General features: G+C 35.5%; 3 protein-coding genes across 6 annotated transcripts; 2 read left to right on the top strand and 1 right to left on the bottom strand.

Annotated features, from left to right (window-relative positions):
* The first annotated feature begins 386 nt into the window (after nt 1-386).
* LOC140967072 (uncharacterized) lies at nt 387-1,400 on the top strand. The gene has a single exon (XM_073427431.1). The coding sequence runs from the start codon at nt 387-389 to the stop codon at nt 1,398-1,400; it is 1,014 nt and encodes a 337-aa protein (XP_073283532.1).
* A 3,778-nt stretch (nt 1,401-5,178) lies between these two features.
* LOC140967121 (uncharacterized) lies at nt 5,179-8,348 on the top strand. 2 transcript variants are annotated; one of them, XM_073427521.1, is made up of 3 exons: nt 5,179-5,660; nt 5,811-6,531; nt 7,088-8,348. In XM_073427521.1, exons 1-3 carry the CDS (start codon nt 5,296-5,298, stop codon nt 8,144-8,146), a joined length of 2,145 nt encoding a protein of 714 aa, XP_073283622.1. In that variant the 5' UTR covers nt 5,179-5,295; the 3' UTR covers nt 8,147-8,348. The 2 variants fall into 2 exon arrangements, with proteins under 2 accessions (XP_073283622.1, XP_073283623.1); XM_073427522.1 differs by having other exon boundaries at nt 5,467-5,641.
* Nucleotides 8,349-9,678: 1,330 nt separating this feature from the next.
* LOC140967134 (protein EMSY-LIKE 3-like) lies at nt 9,679-14,364 on the bottom strand. Of its 3 annotated transcripts, none has more exons than XM_073427547.1 (9): nt 14,095-14,364; nt 12,947-13,149; nt 12,477-12,833; nt 12,202-12,384; nt 11,232-11,300; nt 10,610-10,825; nt 10,502-10,570; nt 10,360-10,417; nt 9,679-9,929 (listed from the first exon to the last, which is right to left on the bottom strand). In XM_073427547.1, the coding sequence occupies exons 1-9, from the start codon at nt 14,120-14,122 to the stop codon at nt 9,913-9,915; spliced, it is 1,200 nt and encodes a 399-aa protein (XP_073283648.1). In that variant the 5' UTR covers nt 14,123-14,364; the 3' UTR covers nt 9,679-9,912. The 3 variants fall into 3 exon arrangements, with proteins under 3 accessions (XP_073283648.1, XP_073283646.1, XP_073283647.1); XM_073427545.1 differs by having other exon boundaries at nt 12,202-12,390; nt 14,095-14,363; XM_073427546.1 differs by having other exon boundaries at nt 9,857-10,181; nt 12,202-12,390.
* Nucleotides 14,365-16,721: the final 2,357 nt, after the last annotated feature.

The following is a 16,721-nucleotide window of genomic DNA, read 5'->3' as shown; positions in this document are numbered from 1 at the left end:
TTATTATTTTTTAAGAAAAACAACACATTATTCAAATAATAATTACATAATACCATAAATAAATCATATATTTTCAATATAATCCCGAAAAATAATTATTCATAAACAATCGGTTATACAAACATGACCGAATTAGATATAAACAATGAATAAAATTCGAATTTGGAGCCAATAAAAAAAAAATGTCCATAGCTGAATTCGAAATTATGGAACCAAATAATTTATTTTTTGAATTTCAAAATCACCAAAAACAATGGGAACTCTCGTTACATATTTGGAGGCCATAGCCACCATCACCAAAATTCCCACCTCTCTATTATTTATCATCACTTGCAGCCCGGAGAGAAAATTGGAAAGAGAAAATTGGAAAGTAATAATCGCCAATTATGAAGGCTTCGATCAAGTTTCGTGATGGCCGGAAGCCTCTGTTGAGAGCTAAAATCCCAGTAAACATCATGAACTTCCCGTTTCAATCGGGAGTTGCAGCCGGAGAAACCAAGGAATTATGCATCAATTTCGCTACTTTCTTTGATTCTGGCCCCTCCATCAAATTCTCGTATCGTCCGAACGATGCTCAGAACCCTTTTACCTTCGTTTTCAAGACTGGGATTGGGCGTTTCGGATCCCCCAACAGGAGCCCCCTGAACATGAGCGCCGAATTTAACTTGATTGGCAGCCGAAACCCTAGTTTTTTCATCCATTTCAAACCCGACTTCGGCGATTTCACACTCAAGAAATCGCACTCGTCCGAGTTTGTCAAGGGTCTCGGTGGCGATAGGTTCGAAGACGGCGTGGCGAGTGGGGACGGTTTTGTGAGTAACGGGTATTTAAAGGGGACTGGGTTCTTCTCCTCGTCCGCTGAGTCCAAGGCGGCGGCAGGGGTGGTGAGTGGTTTGTTGAGAGGTGCCGAGATGAGCGCTAGAACGGCGTTACCGATTCCAGATTTCGCCATGTTGAACTTCCGATGGGGGTTAAGGATTTCGCGGCATGAGACTGCAGCCGCGGACACGGACGCGGTGATGGTGGGTAAGAGGGGTGATCGGCCTATAGGTATCGGGCTGCCGCTCTTGGTGATGAACAAAATAGGAATCGAGCATATCACAAAATCAAAACCGACAGGAGAGAAAACAGAGCCTGGCCCCAAGTATGCTGAAGTAGCAGACGCATGGTTGGACATGAAAAATCAGATGGAGCAAATTCAAGCTGAGAATGGCCTTCTGAGCAAGGCCTTGCGTGATCTGAGGTCAGACATAGCTGCCGGAAAAATGAACTTTTTACCGTATGACTGGAATAATTACTCCACCGGCACCAAACGGAGGAGCAAGGGCGGCAAACAATCGCCTGAAATGAAGGGTTTTGATGCCTTCTCGCCGGTGGGAGAAGGCAAGGATGAGAAGTGAAGCTCCATGTTCACTGGTTCATTTGGTTTTCCTTTTTGCACATTTGCATATTATTTTTTTCTTGAACTTGTGATTTGCATAATTTTGAAGGTTGAATTGTTTATATTTATGGTATATACCTATATTATTTGCATAATAGTGGTGAACTTTGGTTGGAATTAAGCCGAAAATATTCGTGTTCTTTTCGGAATGTTGTTTGAATTCAAATTGAAACAATTGTTTTTCGTGTATGGCAAAGTTTATTTTATGAAATCATTGTTCGGGAAAAACATAAAATAGAGTTAAGATAATGTTACGAATGTAATTAATTGATTTGAAATATGAGATAATAATTGAGAATATTGAAAAAAAGTATTGTGTGTTGAATTTTTGGAAATATAAATAAATTATGAATTCTTTAATCGAATTGAATTGTGAATGCTCCAAACAAAGAGGGCATTGTAAAATGTGAATGTTTTCATATTCTATGAATGTTGTTGGGCTGGGACCAACATTTTTGTGTCGTTTCTCATCAAGCTTTTTTGGTATTCGTTGCAACGGCCCATTATGATATTAATGGGCTTTTAAAGTAAATTTTTTATTCGGCACATCATGTAAGAAATTTTATATATTTTGTTTTTATATTCTATAATTTTATTTTAAAATTTCAAAATATTGTATAGGTGTATGCTTTCGTCTCTTCGACAAAAAATCGCTTCTGCTTTTTTTTAAAAAAAAAAAACTCACATTTTCTTGTAATTAAATGTTTTGGTTTTATTTTTAAGAAAGCTGTTTTGGTTTTCTATATATAAAAAATAAGAGCGATGTATTTTCACAAAAAAAATTCAATTCAATTTTAGGATATATAGTGTTTTTAAATGTAATAATTATTTGACTTTAATTTCTATTATGAAAAAACCATCGTCAATTATATTATATCACGATAAAAAAAAAATCTTCTCAACCCCTAAAACAATTCTAAAAAATATTAGATAACATTGTATATATATTTTCTTTTTCATATGAGATGTCTCTTTCAGAAATTAAAATTAAAATTAAAATTTCCATGTAGACAAAAAATCAAATATTTATCATAATCTCTAATAAAATTTATAAAAACATTTTTTAAAATATAATTTTTTAAAAAGTGAAAATAGACTTGTGAATGCAGGTTGCGTAACAATAATGAGCAAAGCAAGGTTTATTATTTTGTTTTCATAACAAATCAGCAAAGTCAACAATCACACATTCTCATGTGGGTCAAAACTCAAAACCAAATTATTTTATTTTATAGTTGATTATCCACTACCTATTTTTAACCAAATAAAATATGAAAATATGACTCATCTTCAAATCAACTCAGAAAATTTTAATTGAACACCTACTTGGAATTTTAAGTATAAAGTATTTTATATAAATTCATTCAAATTAATTGTTTTCCATACAAATAAGGTATAATAATTTTTATACTAATAATAATTACCAAATATTTTTGGAATAAACAATTCAAAAAATAAATAAATAATATATTCACTACTTTCATACAACAGATCATGTTATGCAATAATATGAAGAATGGAAAGAATATAAAAGGGTATTATTATATGGTTTTGTAGAAAAATGAATACAGAAATTGAATTGAAATATGGTCCAAATCTAATCCAAGTACCAAAGAGACGATTATAATAAGGACAGTGTTACAATTATCCACTATTGGTAAGAGTACACTTATCTCAATTTAGGCCAGCAAGCCAGGCCCATGGCTGAATACCCACCCATTGTTTGGAGCAAAATGAATTATGGTATGTCGAACAATTGAAGCAAACTTAATCGCCATTATAATTTTTCGAAATCTGATATTGATCCGTTAAGAATTCAAATAAATATTAACATAAAAGTTGTAAATCATGAAAAAACAAATATCCTAAAAAAGAGATCGCACGTGGCTGCCAAATCACTGACACGACGACACGTGAATCTCACTCATTGTCCCGATTTGTGTCATTCCAACGTTCAAAAGTTTCGCACTCGATTTGTGTATATTAAAATATTTTTACTTTTTATTATTTGTATGAAATACAGCAAATTTGGAACAATTTGTTTCGAGGACGCCTTACATGAAATTTTTGGTAATCATATTTCCTACCCACTAACACTCTCTTATAATAAAGTAGGTTTCTTGGAGACGGTCTCACGAATCTTTATCTGTGATACGGGTCAATCTTACCGATATTTATAATAAAAAGTAATACTCTTAACATAAAAAATAATAATTTTTCATGGATGATCCAAATAAGATATTTGTCTCACAAAATACGACCAGTGAGATAATCTCACACAAGTTTTTGTCCATGTCGTAATAAGATTGAACTAACACACTAAAAACAAAAACTCTCACTCCATGCCATGTGTCGTGAGTAACAAATATATTTTTTTGTACAAAAATAAAGAATTAAAGGATGTTGATGTCCTACAATAAAATATTCAAAATCCAAATAAATGATAAAATAATAAAAATAAGAAAAAGATAGGCAATCACGAACTTTTATCAATATCACCAGATTCCTTACCAAACAAGTCTTCGTAGTCCGCTGACCATTATCCTACTAGCACATTAAATTATATAACATAAATTAGAGGTTCTGATTCGGGTAGATTTGCTGGATTCGGTCCGAGTTGAACCAAGGGTAATAGTATATTACAAAAACGTATCAACCCGAGCCCGAACCATAAACAACCCAAAAACTCTAATTCTGAATCCGAAGCAATTCGATTTGTTTTTTATCTTTATTATTTAAAAAAAAATAAAACATATAATACATTTAATAAAATTTTGTCTAAATACGAAAATTATGTTTCATGTTTTTAAATATTTAAATTTAGTAGTCCAGTTGTTTAAATGATTAACTAATACAAAAATAGTAGTTGTTTAGAAAATTCAAATATTTCACAAAATAAATATTACACAGTCGAAAATTCTCAATTAAAGCTCTACTTCTCGTTTTTTTTAAATAATTTCTGGCACTTGTCAAACCTTGAAACAACGTAAAAAAATAAAAATTAAATAAAATTGAAAGCTTTTTTATAACCGGAGTTTAAAATTTTAATTGAATTAATCTTCAATATACGTATCAATAACAACATTATAATTATCAATACTTTATGATAACATTTTTTGATTTATTGAATTAGATTAAGGTCAATGAGGTCTACCTAAATCAGACCTGAACTTGACATATTTTTTCGCGTCGGATTTCCGAGTCCAATCCGAATTTACCCAAATCTGAAACCCCCTCAACCTTAATATGAAATTTTCTAACCGACTCGGGTCAAATTGATAGATCGTGTTCGCTTTTTACAACCTCGACCATCAATCTCCTCCCAGTTTTCCATTATATTTTATATTTAATATTTCAACCAAGTATTTATTTAGTATTTAGTGTATTTTTTTAGGGATTCCGTGTGTATGAAATGATTCTCGCTCTAATATCATGTGTTGGTATTTTATTAGATTCATTAAATCTTACTGCCCCAAATTGTTTTTCCTATGTTATTGTAAAATAATTAAATTATAATTTTCGAGGGCACATACCTTAAAATAAAATTTACCTCGGACCCAACGAACAGCTGAATAAAAAGAAATTGATAATGAATATATTTTCTTAATAATTTGTTAACCCTCCCTCCATCTTTCTTATTAATTTTTATTTTATAATTTAAAAATCGAATCGAACCGAGTTGAGCCGAAGCGAAAACCAATAATAAGCAAATTACTGAGAACACAACATATAAAGCTCCAAACCCCCCAAAAAATGCAACCCTAGGCCTCTAATAACACACCATTTAACCATGAATTGACGAAATGTTAATTTCCAAACAAATTCGAACTGTACGCACCGTACCGTAAAACACTCGCATGGCTTTACCGGATAACAAGCAGGAGCCCGACGGCGACGATTCCTTCCGCTGGGGGACCTGGGAGGAACTTTTACTCGCCTTCGCCGTCAACCGTCACGGCGCTGGCGCGTGGTCCTCAATCGCATCCGAACTCCAGAAAAGGAGCTCCGACCCTAATCTCACGCTAACCGCACAAAACTGTAGGCAGAAATATCTCGACCTCAAACGTCGATACGTCGCTCAGAATGATGATGAATCTGTCACCGGTGAAAAATCGAATGACGACGAAAGCGCAGCCTCCGCGACGACGTTGCTGGAGGAGCTCAGAAAACTACGGGTTGCAGAACTTCGACGGGAAGTCCAACGTTACGATCTCAACATCGAGTACTCTTTTTACGATTGAATATATGCGTATTACGTCCCATGCCGTTCCCATGTTAGAGATCTGGACGTACAGAGTTCTTGAAATGATGAGTCAGGGGATTTTATTTTTTTCAATCAGCATTAATTAATATTTTCGCGTTTGTTATTCAGGTCGTTGGAGTTAAAGATGAAGTGTATGGAAGAGGAAAGAGAGAGAGGCCCCAGGAGAGAGAGAACCGGGACGGATCTAGAGAAAAAGAGTGAAGAGAATAGGTGCGACGAGGACGTCAAACCGGAAGTTGAGCCTTCGCCGGAGCCGGTTTCCGGCGGCGAGAAACCTCACGCCGACGAATTAGATAAGGATCACATGTCGGTGAACGAATCTAACTCCACAGATCTCGGGGCGGAGAAGACAAGAACCGGTGAGAAAGAATTAGAACCGGTCGAAGCAGAAACGGCAGAGGCTGGGCGGAATAGAACCGGGGAGTCGAGCGACGAACCGGCAGATTTGAATTCTGAACCGGATCGGAAACCGGATCGCGAAGACTCTTGCAACGGTAGTTCGAACAGCGTAGAGAAAGAATCAGGTAAAGAGGCAATCGCTAAACGAGCGAGCGAGTCGGGAGAAGCGGTGGAATCGGAGGCGGAGTCGAAGGGAGGAGACGAGGCGATGAAGGAGAGTTCAGATGTCCAGAGCTCAGCGAGTAGATCGAAGAAGGAGGGTATCGATAAGGCGCGGCGAGGCAACACCAGTGGCGATGAACGTGACCACGAGGATCAATCTCGTTCCGTTAAAGATCTGTCTGCTCAATCGCAGCCGTTGATTGACTTTCTGCAAGTTATACGGTCCCACAAGCTCGGCTCTGTATTCGAGCGGCGACTGAGAAGTCAGGTGAATATTTATTTCGTTTTTATTATTTATTAATTATTATAAGTTATAACTTTCTAGTATTTTATGTGTAAAATTTGATATGGGGTGGCAACCACTTATTTCTTAGACCCTCTCACATTATTTTGTTGAAACGAGTGTGGTTTTTTCTCCCCTGCTTGATACACTGAATGTAACCAACTGGGTAAAGAAAATAAGGTACATTTTTTCGTCAAAATTGGTGCATGGAGTTGGGACTAGGAAAACATGAAGTTTTTTAGAAAATATTTAGTCGTGTCTTATTTTGGGGGGAAAAATATAATTATTTATTTGAAATGCAACGCTAGAAATCGGGTTTATTCGATGCTACATTAGAAATCTAATCGGTTAATATACTACGTTGCTGATGCACAAGTCATAGGCCAGCGCTGTTGATTTTAATTCATAAGTATCTGCCACAAATTCTTTTCAATTATACAAAGAACTTTTACCTCAAGAATCATGTGGTATCTATGCATAGATCTCGCTAGCCTATTATTTACAGAATTTCGTATGTGACATATTGCTTCCCCTTGTACAGGAAACATCAAAGTATCAGAAGTTGATTCTTCAACATGTTGATCTCGAAACAATAGAACAAAGGTTGAAAGAAGGTTGGTATTCGGGGTCCAGCAGCAAGTTCTTTCGTGATCTTTTGTTGCTTGTCAACAATGCACTTGTCTTCTTTAGTAAAAACTCCTCAGAGGCCCAGGCTGCAATCGAGTTCCGAAAACTCACAATGAAAGAGATGTCTCAGAAATTTACCAATTCATCGAGGAAACAAATTTCACTACAATCCCTATCTTTAACCAAGAAAGAAGACCGTGAGGCTTCTCACTCTTTGCTGTTAAAGCCTAGAATATCGGGCTCGTTGATAGTTTGTCGTAAACGTAGTTCAATTGCAGCGAAGGCAGCAGGATCATCTTCAGGGGCCGATAGTAAGAAGAAAGAACAAACTGCATCGCTAGCTGAGGAGAAGGATACGAAGCTTCAGCCTTCACATCCCTCTGAAAATGCTGAAGAGCCCAAAATCACAAAGAAGAGAACCAGGGATAGATTTACTTTGGTTGCAGCCAATTCGAAGAAAACTGGCAAGAATCAATCCAATAACAGTGGAAATAAAAATCCCGTGGCAGAATCAGGAAAAAACCAGGGAAAAGGAGGGTCATCTTCTCTTCATTCAGAGCCGAAAGCTGGACCCAAAAAGAAGAACCAGCCCGTTGTAGACTCAAAGAAACGTGGTGCAGCTAACTTCTTAAATCGAATGAAGCAAAGTTCATCCTCTAACAACGGTGCTTTGCTTGATGCACTAAAGAGTACACCTCTAACTAGTGAAAGTACTAGTAGCAAAGGAGGATCTGAACAGAAGAAAAACGACAATGGCAGGCGTGGTGACAAGAGAGATCATCAAGTTGCTACCAAGCGTAGCTTAGAAACGAGGCAGGCTAAAGAAAAGGGTAGCCCGTCAAAGAGGAATGTTGGGAGGCCACCAAAAACAGGGACTGCTTCCCGGCCTAATTTGGGTAAACGGGGTAGGGAAAGAGATGAAACCGAGGCATCAGTTTCTAAACAGCCAAAGAAAAGATCAAAGAAGTTATAGTACTTAACGAAAGAAAAGGGATAGAAAAAATCTATGCTTAGTATATGGATTCATGTTTCTTTGTTATAGGTTTGCTTTTGTTGGTCACCAGTTATTCCTTCTTTTTGTTATGGTAACCTCATTTGTGGAACATAAATTCAAGACTAGTTGTAGGAATTAATGACTTTAAAAGAAAAGAATTTAGCTTTAAAAATATGGTTCAGACCATGCGAGTATTCATTGTATAGCATTTACTAGTGGAGATATGATCAGTATATTCAATATATGTTGAAAATTAAATTCATACATATATTTGTATATATTTAATTTGAAAATATGTCATATAGATTGTTTTTCCAGTATTATATGGTACCAGCTGAATAAATATATGATATTGTATCCAAGTAGTTTTACGTATATATGTCATATGTATGTACATATGAAATCCTTGGTGGCCAATTTTGTGATACAAATTTAATTTTGGAAATATCTTAATCAACTTTAAAAACTAAGTTTTTTATTTAATAAAAAATTTATACAAATTTATTTTAATAAATTTGTTACTTATCTATGACCACTATATGTCGTCTACTTTCCAAAATTTTGAAACTCACACATTATTTAATAATTTGTTATAAAACTATATTTTAATAAATTTGTTACTTACTATATGTCATCTATTTTACAAAATTTTGAAACTCGCACATTATTTATACAATTTACAATTATGTTTGATATAGTTGGCTCTTTTTAAAAAAAAAAATCACATATTAATCAAATTACAAATCATAATAAAATAAGATAAAATAATCACAAGTGATTTCAATATAATTGTTCGAATTTTTATACAAAAATAGATTTTTTCAATATAATTATCGTAATTTTACCATAAAAGTTAACTATTAAAAAAATAATTATCGATAAAAACCAATTCCCCGTTGCACTATTTCTTTTTATCAAATCCCATCAGTTGAATTATTATTTTTTTATTTCAAAAATATCAGTTGAATTATTATTTTTTTATTTCAAAAATATTATTTTTTACTGTAAACATCCACAAACACAAATTATTCAATCATTTCAAATAAAAACAAAAAATGTGACAAAAATATACTCTTTTATAATTTAATTTACACAAAAACTCATGTAAATCGATTTCACGGATTAATTTTGTAGGACATATATTTTATATAAATCATCCATTAAAAATATTATTTTTATGTTAAAAATATTATTTTTATTATAAATATGAACAAAATTCACCAAATTCACCATTGACTAATCTTACCGATAAAGATTATACTGGTATACATTTTATCAACGTTGAATTACTACCGAAAAATCAAATTATATTGAGTGCAAATCCAAATAATACTCGATTTATTTCCATCATTGTTATATGCCTACATAACTTACTTAGATCAATCTCCACAACTTTAAGTGTGCAAATCAAATCAAGAGTGCAACGACCAGCAACCAAAAAATAAAGACGCAAACTTTGATGAAATACCAAATATACATAAATAAAGTAAGAAACTGTAAACGTCTACAAGTCCAGTTAACAATTAATTCTATTAATACGCGAATTGTTATAGCCTGGTTTACTGCATCGGAAACTTAAACTTGGGCATTGGATGACACTTGAAACAAAGAAGTAAAAAAGAAACCAAATTACAGAGAGGAATATCATCGTTCGCCTCACCAATTCTTGACCACTAGCACTTTTTGTACCATCTCAAGATCACAGCTCCAACAATAACCAAAGTAGTGGCCCGCCTGTCCATTGATTAAGGATGCTCGCCATCTGAACCGATCATTTAAATGCAACCACAAAAGGATCATTAAAAACATAAATTAGTTCTTGCTGGTAAACGGAACAGTGCACTACTTAGTAAAACTACTGCCCGGGGTTAAAAGCTTTTGTATAAACCATATACATCTTACATCATCAAAGTGGCAGTAGAGGGATACTGATACCTCACGGCTAGGCACATGCTTTTCACCAACAGCAACATGCATCATGTACAAAAAAGCACATGCTAGCGGCAGACATTCACTACAATCGAATTGTCAAGCTGTAATATTCTATATGCAATCAATTTTAGTGGCCAAAATTCAGTCACACGTAGGTCAAGGGAGTTGCATGAGATAAGTTCATCACTGCATTATTTACTCAATCCAACCATCATACAGTCAAGATTACACACAACAAATTAAGGAAATGTGACCATTACCACTATCACATGCAACTGAGAGTTTTGCTATCACTTCGATCAACGTTTGTTCATGTTCCTGCATCAGCAAATTACAATTAAACTAGATGCACAAAAGCAAAAGGACAAAACTTCGAATTCTTGTACTCGAAACAATCTCAACCTTGAGCATTTTCTTAGCTTTCTCCATCTCTTGTTCATCAGGGTGACTTGCATCAAGCACCTTCTTCACCTGCCATCAAAAAACAAGTGANATAATCCTTAATAATACCTTATTTATTAATGTGTCTGTGTGAAGTATCTCAATTTCTCCCAAATCTTCCTTGACAACCCCATTCCGTAATGTTCGAATTTCATTTGGAATATGGTTCAATGAGGATATCCTCCCTCTTCCTGCATCAGATCCACCACCAGCTTGTACACCACTCTCACCTGGTCGAGATATTAAAGGATTATCACCCACCCATCGAATGTCCTCAGGGGGAACCTGCATTGGAAATCAATCTATGACTAAATAGTGAAGAACTAGCAAATTAAATTGGCAACAAACTTCATAACTAATAGTCAACACATGTCAGTCAACCTCCTAAAAACGGACAACCAACATTCAAATACCTCACTTAACTTCTACTTTATTTCTTCTTAAATAAAAAATTAATTATGTTAATCATGTTAAGTCAAGTAGAGGTAACCCCCCTTCTTGAAAATTGGTTTTTGTCAACAAGAAATAAGAGATGAACTGATTTGTTTAAAATCACCCAAGGCAGACTTTCCACGGTACCAAGAATTGAGTTTGGCCACAAAAGTAATAATACATTTAAGAAAGGCAACACAACAATCAACGTAACATCTGACAAAAATAAATACCAACCCAAGAAACAAAAGAAAGCTACCTCCTTAATATCAACCCATTCCAAGGTTGCATTTGGTGTGTTGCTATCATAAACCAAAGAATGACGGCCCTGAGAAAAAAAATAGAAACTTTATTCCCAGTCAAAATTGATCTTCTGACCAACTGATATAACCTAGGCATTCCATGTGAAAATACTAGAAAAAGGATGGCCCTCTACAATATAAGCTCCAGGTTGGATAATATAATGTATTTACTATTTACAACTTCCAATTTTGAAGGTAATGAAGTGGGTGAAAGGAATACAGCAGAAAATCCAAAGAGATTATTTAACCTTTGTGAAACCACAGGAAGACCATAAGAAAACATGCGGCTGCCAGTTAGATGAAGAACAATGACAATGTTGTGCCATATTATAATGAAAAATGGCCATAAGGGTACAAGCAGCGTAACAATACCAATTGACTTCGACAATGACATTGCCTTTCCTAAATGTTTAATTTCAAAAGTCCACATTTGCAAAACTAAACACCAAAAACAAAAACTAAAAATATGTTTTGATTGGAGGATTTTGCTATAGATCTGAGATTCATAGTTTATATCCACAATATAAAACAATATTTTTTGTTAATAACTTAATATAATTAAGCCATCAATTTGAATTGTTCATCTAAGCAGGCTGTGACTTTAACTTGTATGATGCTTACCATTGAGTTTAATATAATGAACCAAGAAAAATTAAATAGCTTAGCAAATCTTTCAATCCGAACACAAAAGGACATAGATCGTACTAAAAGCATTCACTCTTATGTTACTCAGTTTTCTCCCATTCACCCAACAAGCCAAACTCCATCTTGGTATATTCGCACGTCTCACAGAAAATATAAAGTTTGAATTTGTCTAGATCCATTTTAAGGCACAACCAACTTCATTAATGCACACTGAGGATATTCTCAAAACCATGAGGTTACGATAAATACAGAGGCGATGAGAAAAAATAAAAGAGATCATACATCTGCAGGATTGTAATCAGTAATGAGCGCCTCATAGAAATTATTGTCCGCCGGCCATTTTATCATCACCCTTCTACCAATTAATGGGCCACGTATGCTTTCAGCCGGGTCATCCACAGGAACACCAGTGGAATATTGATCAACAAACTCATGTTGCATGGGTTTCGCAGATGGAAAAACAGGCTGCCCCTGTCCAAAAAGGGAAGAGAATATTAAATAATTATATAAAAGTCAAATTCAGGTCAAACAAAAACATATATATTTCCATAACATACAGCATTAATCCTCCGGCCACCGGGTCCTAACGGAGGTCCCCGTTTTACAGCTGAAGGTAAAGGTGTCACGTTCGAGGTTACCGACTGAGGGTGAAAAGATTGAGATGATGTGCCAAATTGATTTCCTGGCTGGAACGTCTTCTGCTTTTTCCGAGATTGTGAAATTGTTGGACTGGGTAGTTGGTTGTTGACATGCTGTGGAGCATTGACCACCGCACTGCGGTTCCCAACTGCCTCTTTCCACTCTCTGATTCTCTGAATGAGCTCATCCGCATTGACCTCAGAAAGCGTTTCTCTGTGCTCATCATCTGAAACCCTCAGTTCTCTCCTTAGTTCTGTTATCAGACCTTCTTTCTCCTGAGGAACGAAGTTATCACAAACCATCCCAACCAAGTCAAATAATCTATTTGACATATATCATGGAAAAAAAACTCCAGATAACAAGCAATGGACAAAGAAACACAATGTACCCAAGATAGGGCATTAGACTGAGCTTTAAAAGCTCGTAGAACTGCACCGTATGCTATTTTCTCCAGATTGTGGATTTGAGACTCCATATCACCTTGCATCCTTTGATATGATGATAAACCTACAAATGCTCTTCCATTTTCTGTAACACGACCACCAACGGGAACTCTATTATACTGCAGCTGGGGACAATCATCATCAGTACCTGCACTTATTTTAATTCAAATGTGAGGAAGATTGCAATACATGCTAACATAATTTGTGAGAAAAACAATAATATGATTCCAATAACTTATAACAAGAGAAAACGGCTATAATAAAATTTCTAAGACAAACAAATCATTCACCAACAATGAGTTAGGCTACCTTATCCACTATCATCCCAAAAGAATTAAACAATAGGTATGCAGTATACAATATAACTAAAGCAAATTCATGCAAATCTCAGAAGGACACGAATTTCAATTTCAACTACTATATCTTCAGGTTGAAAAAGGTTTCCATGCTTCAGCTGTTCACCCGTTTAAGTGGTGAGTATTATTTGAGTTTTGACACTTGTGAAACAATTCAAATCAGGCAAATCACTTGAGCTCTTCTTGCAAAAATTAGATAAGTGACTGGAGCAAGTGATATAAACCCAGGAACGAAGGAATTATAAAGCATTTTTTTATATAGGAATAGGGTTTACCTTTGCCAATCAATGATCAAGCAACTTAAGATATCACTAGCAGAAGCCCACGACGAAAAATTAGCTACTTACAGGATCCTCAATTTGAAATGATGGGATTTGAGAAATCCCCAGGCCAGAGAAACCTAGAAACCTCAAAAATCGAAATCCCATAATTATATTTCTCGTTACAATTCACGGGATGAATGGTTGCCTACAATTTCAACACTAGAATTCCCTAAAGGTAAAAGGATCAAACAAAACAAACCAGTCCTAAGTTTCTCCAACGTACCTACAGAATATCAATAAAAACATTATAATGCGAAATATCACACAAAGTACCAAAAACCCTAACTATTTCATCAAAAGCCACTACATCGATCGAGATCCGATATCATAAGAGACGGACACTTTGAGTAAATAAAAAAGACGATGAATTAAACAAACAATAAACAAATATCAATAACAAGGAAGACGTCATACCACTACTGTCTATAGCTTCATATTCCATAGAAAGACGGTTCTGAATGATTCTCAAATTTCCTCGATTCCTGCAGAGTTATATTCGTTAAAAACCCTATTTTCTTCACAAGAATTCGAAAGAACACCGATACAGAATCTGGAGGCGCGGAGGAATGAGACAGACAGCGAATTTGATGCTGAAAAAAGGATAATTATTGAAAACTTGGAAACAAAGGCGTAAAATATTAGCGCAGTGAAACCAGAAATGCGTGTGTAGGAACGTACTTTGGTTCCTCCCCGGTTCGCTCTGTCCTTCCATAATCGCAGTAAATTTAATTTACAATTTGGGCCTCGTGAAAACAATCGATGGCCCATTTGATTTATTTCTTGTACATGTATTCTAATGATCCGTTGGGCTGAGACTCACTTCAATTCAAACATTTTGATTAGAGATGGCAACATGATGCGAGGAGGACGAGTTTGCCATCTCCGTTCTCGAATTTCATCCTCACCTCAATTCTTGTCCTGATTCCTTGCAACCGCAGGGATCAAATTTTTATCCATGTTCTCATTCTCGTTTCAAAAATATTAATGAGACAAGACGAGAGTAGGTTCAGAGATTTTCTCAAACTAAAACTTATTATTATTTATTATAATGAGTACTATATCTTTTTAATTTTGCATTTTTACTGAGTAAAAANAAATAATTAATATATATACAATCATCACATCCCAAGAAATATTTGTGTGCGTGTGTGTGTAGTGGATAATCAGATACGAGTAAAATTATGTGATATTTTACTAACTATATTTGTGTGTAAGAAAATAAAATTTTAAAATATTTATATTTATATTTATTCATAAAACGTCCAGAGTAGAAAATCCTGGTAACAAATTTATTGTGGGTGATTTTATGTTACATCGCTCTCGATACATTTTTTGTACCAGATGTTCGCGAGAATTTCTGGGCTCAAAACAAACACTCATGGATACTTTTTTGTTTTCAAGTAATTATATGTTCGTACAAATTGATCGAAGCTTATGTAACATAAAATCATCCATTTATTGGCGAGACCCCGTCAATTCCCATTTCACCAGCGGGGGGTCCTCGTCCTTCAGCTGCTTACTTTATATCGCAGGGCCACGCATTATCAGAAAAATCTAAATGCAATATTTTGTTCTTAATCTATGAACCATTTTCCATAACTTATCTTTTGCATCAACTTCTTTTAAAATCTAAGTTCAATGGACGTCCATTTACCAAGCCTGGCATGGTCGAATTCTTATTATTACAAAAATATTAAGTTTAAAAACTCAGTGAGGTTGAAATATATTTAAAGTTAAAGAGTTATTGCGATCGATTACCTCTCCCGTACTAGCTTCAATAATTTCCAAAATGACCAATAGAGCTGCCAAATTAGGAAGCTATTCCTACCATTTTACAGGCACCAGGCCTCTTCCCTATCTCAAACTACACAATAAATGAATGCTAACTTTTGAGCTTCCAACTTGTGGCTTCAGTTTTGACGTACACTGACGAAAATAACCTCTCTCTCTCTTTTTTTTTTTAAAAAAAATCAAATTAGTTGTCCAATTAATAAGAATCTTGGAATTAAAAGTTTATTTCAAAAATAAAAAAAATAAAAAATTAGAAAAATAATATTGTAATATGTCAACCTGATAATTAAGACGGAGTCTAACAAATATATTTTATTTTGAATTCACATGATCGATTGATTTTGTTGTATATAACATAGAAATACCTGCATAATATAGCCTAATATCCATATAATTTTGACCAAATTGTTCACAATTCACGAGCTGGTCAAGTGGGAACGAAGCAAGACATTGTGATAATCAATCAATTTTTCTGTCTTCTGTCTCACCCTTTTGCAGGATTTGATGGAATTTGTAATTGAAAATGATGTTGCTAAAATCGGTGATGGTAAATGGGAGGTCGGATCTTTGCTTAGAGAGCTCGGATCAAACCTTGGAACAATGGCTGGGAGGTCGGATCTTCAGTGGGGAACTCGGATTTGACTCGCGAAATCTGGAACCACAAACAAGAACGTTAGCAGGGGGCCGGAAGGTGGTTCCGGCGTAGCCCCTCCGACGCTCAAGTCAGAGAATAGAAAATTTAGAGAGTAATGTGTGTGCTAAGAGAATGTGAATATCTGAATCAATAAATAATGAACGAAACCTGGTATTTATAGGAGAACAATAGAGTCCTGATTTTGGTAGATTTAGATCCTCAGAATCTTGCAAGATTTGGTTAGATTCTGTGAAAGATTCGGCCATATCTTCTAGATTTCGTTTATATTTTTGTGGGTTCTTGCTGAGATGTGAAAACGCCGCCTATTTTCCTGGGAGGTCGGCTCGGGAGGTCGGCCAATCATATCCGGTCGACTCGATCGGACTACAAATGAGGTCAGCTCGGGAACGCTTGGGAGCTCGGCCGTGGAGCTCGACATGGGAGCTCGGCCATATTTTTTAAGCCTCGCTTATGGGTATTTGGGAGGTCGGCTTGGATGACCTCCAGGATGAGGTCCCGGCCTGCAGCTGGCTTGGCACGAGTTCCTGGTCACCTGGCCTTCAACTGTCTGGGCCACCGAGAGTAGGCCGAGGCCATCCCCGACCCTGGGGTATCA

This window comes from Primulina huaijiensis, unplaced genomic scaffold, assembly GCF_012295235.1.
Source record: "Primulina huaijiensis isolate GDHJ02 unplaced genomic scaffold, ASM1229523v2 scaffold23605, whole genome shotgun sequence".
NCBI lineage: Eukaryota > Viridiplantae > Streptophyta > Magnoliopsida > Lamiales > Gesneriaceae > Primulina > Primulina huaijiensis.
Note: the sequence above shows the minus strand (reverse complement) of the source record. Positions and strands in the feature narration are given on the sequence as shown.

Coding starts and splice junctions, on each gene's coding strand:
- LOC140967072 (XM_073427431.1), top strand. CDS start 387: ATGAAGGCTTCGATCAAGTTTCGTGATGGCCGGAAGCCTCTGTTGAGA.
- LOC140967121 (XM_073427521.1), top strand. CDS start 5,296: ATGGCTTTACCGGATAACAAGCAGGAGCCCGACGGCGACGATTCCTTC. Junction 5,661..5,810: donor CGTTACGATCTCAACATCGA/GTACTCTTTTTA, acceptor TTTGTTATTCAG/GTCGTTGGAGTTAAAGATGA. Junction 6,532..7,087: donor AGCGGCGACTGAGAAGTCAG/GTGAATATTTAT, acceptor CCCCTTGTACAG/GAAACATCAAAGTATCAGAA.
- LOC140967134 (XM_073427546.1), bottom strand. CDS start 14,122: ATGGAATATGAAGCTATAGACAGTAGTG. Junction 13,150..14,094: donor TGAAGCTATAGACAGTAGTG/GTATGACGTCTT, acceptor AAATAAGTGCAG/GTACTGATGATGATTGTCCC. Junction 10,418..10,501: donor AAGCTAAGAAAATGCTCAAG/GTTGAGATTGTT, acceptor TTGCTGATGCAG/GAACATGAACAAACGTTGAT.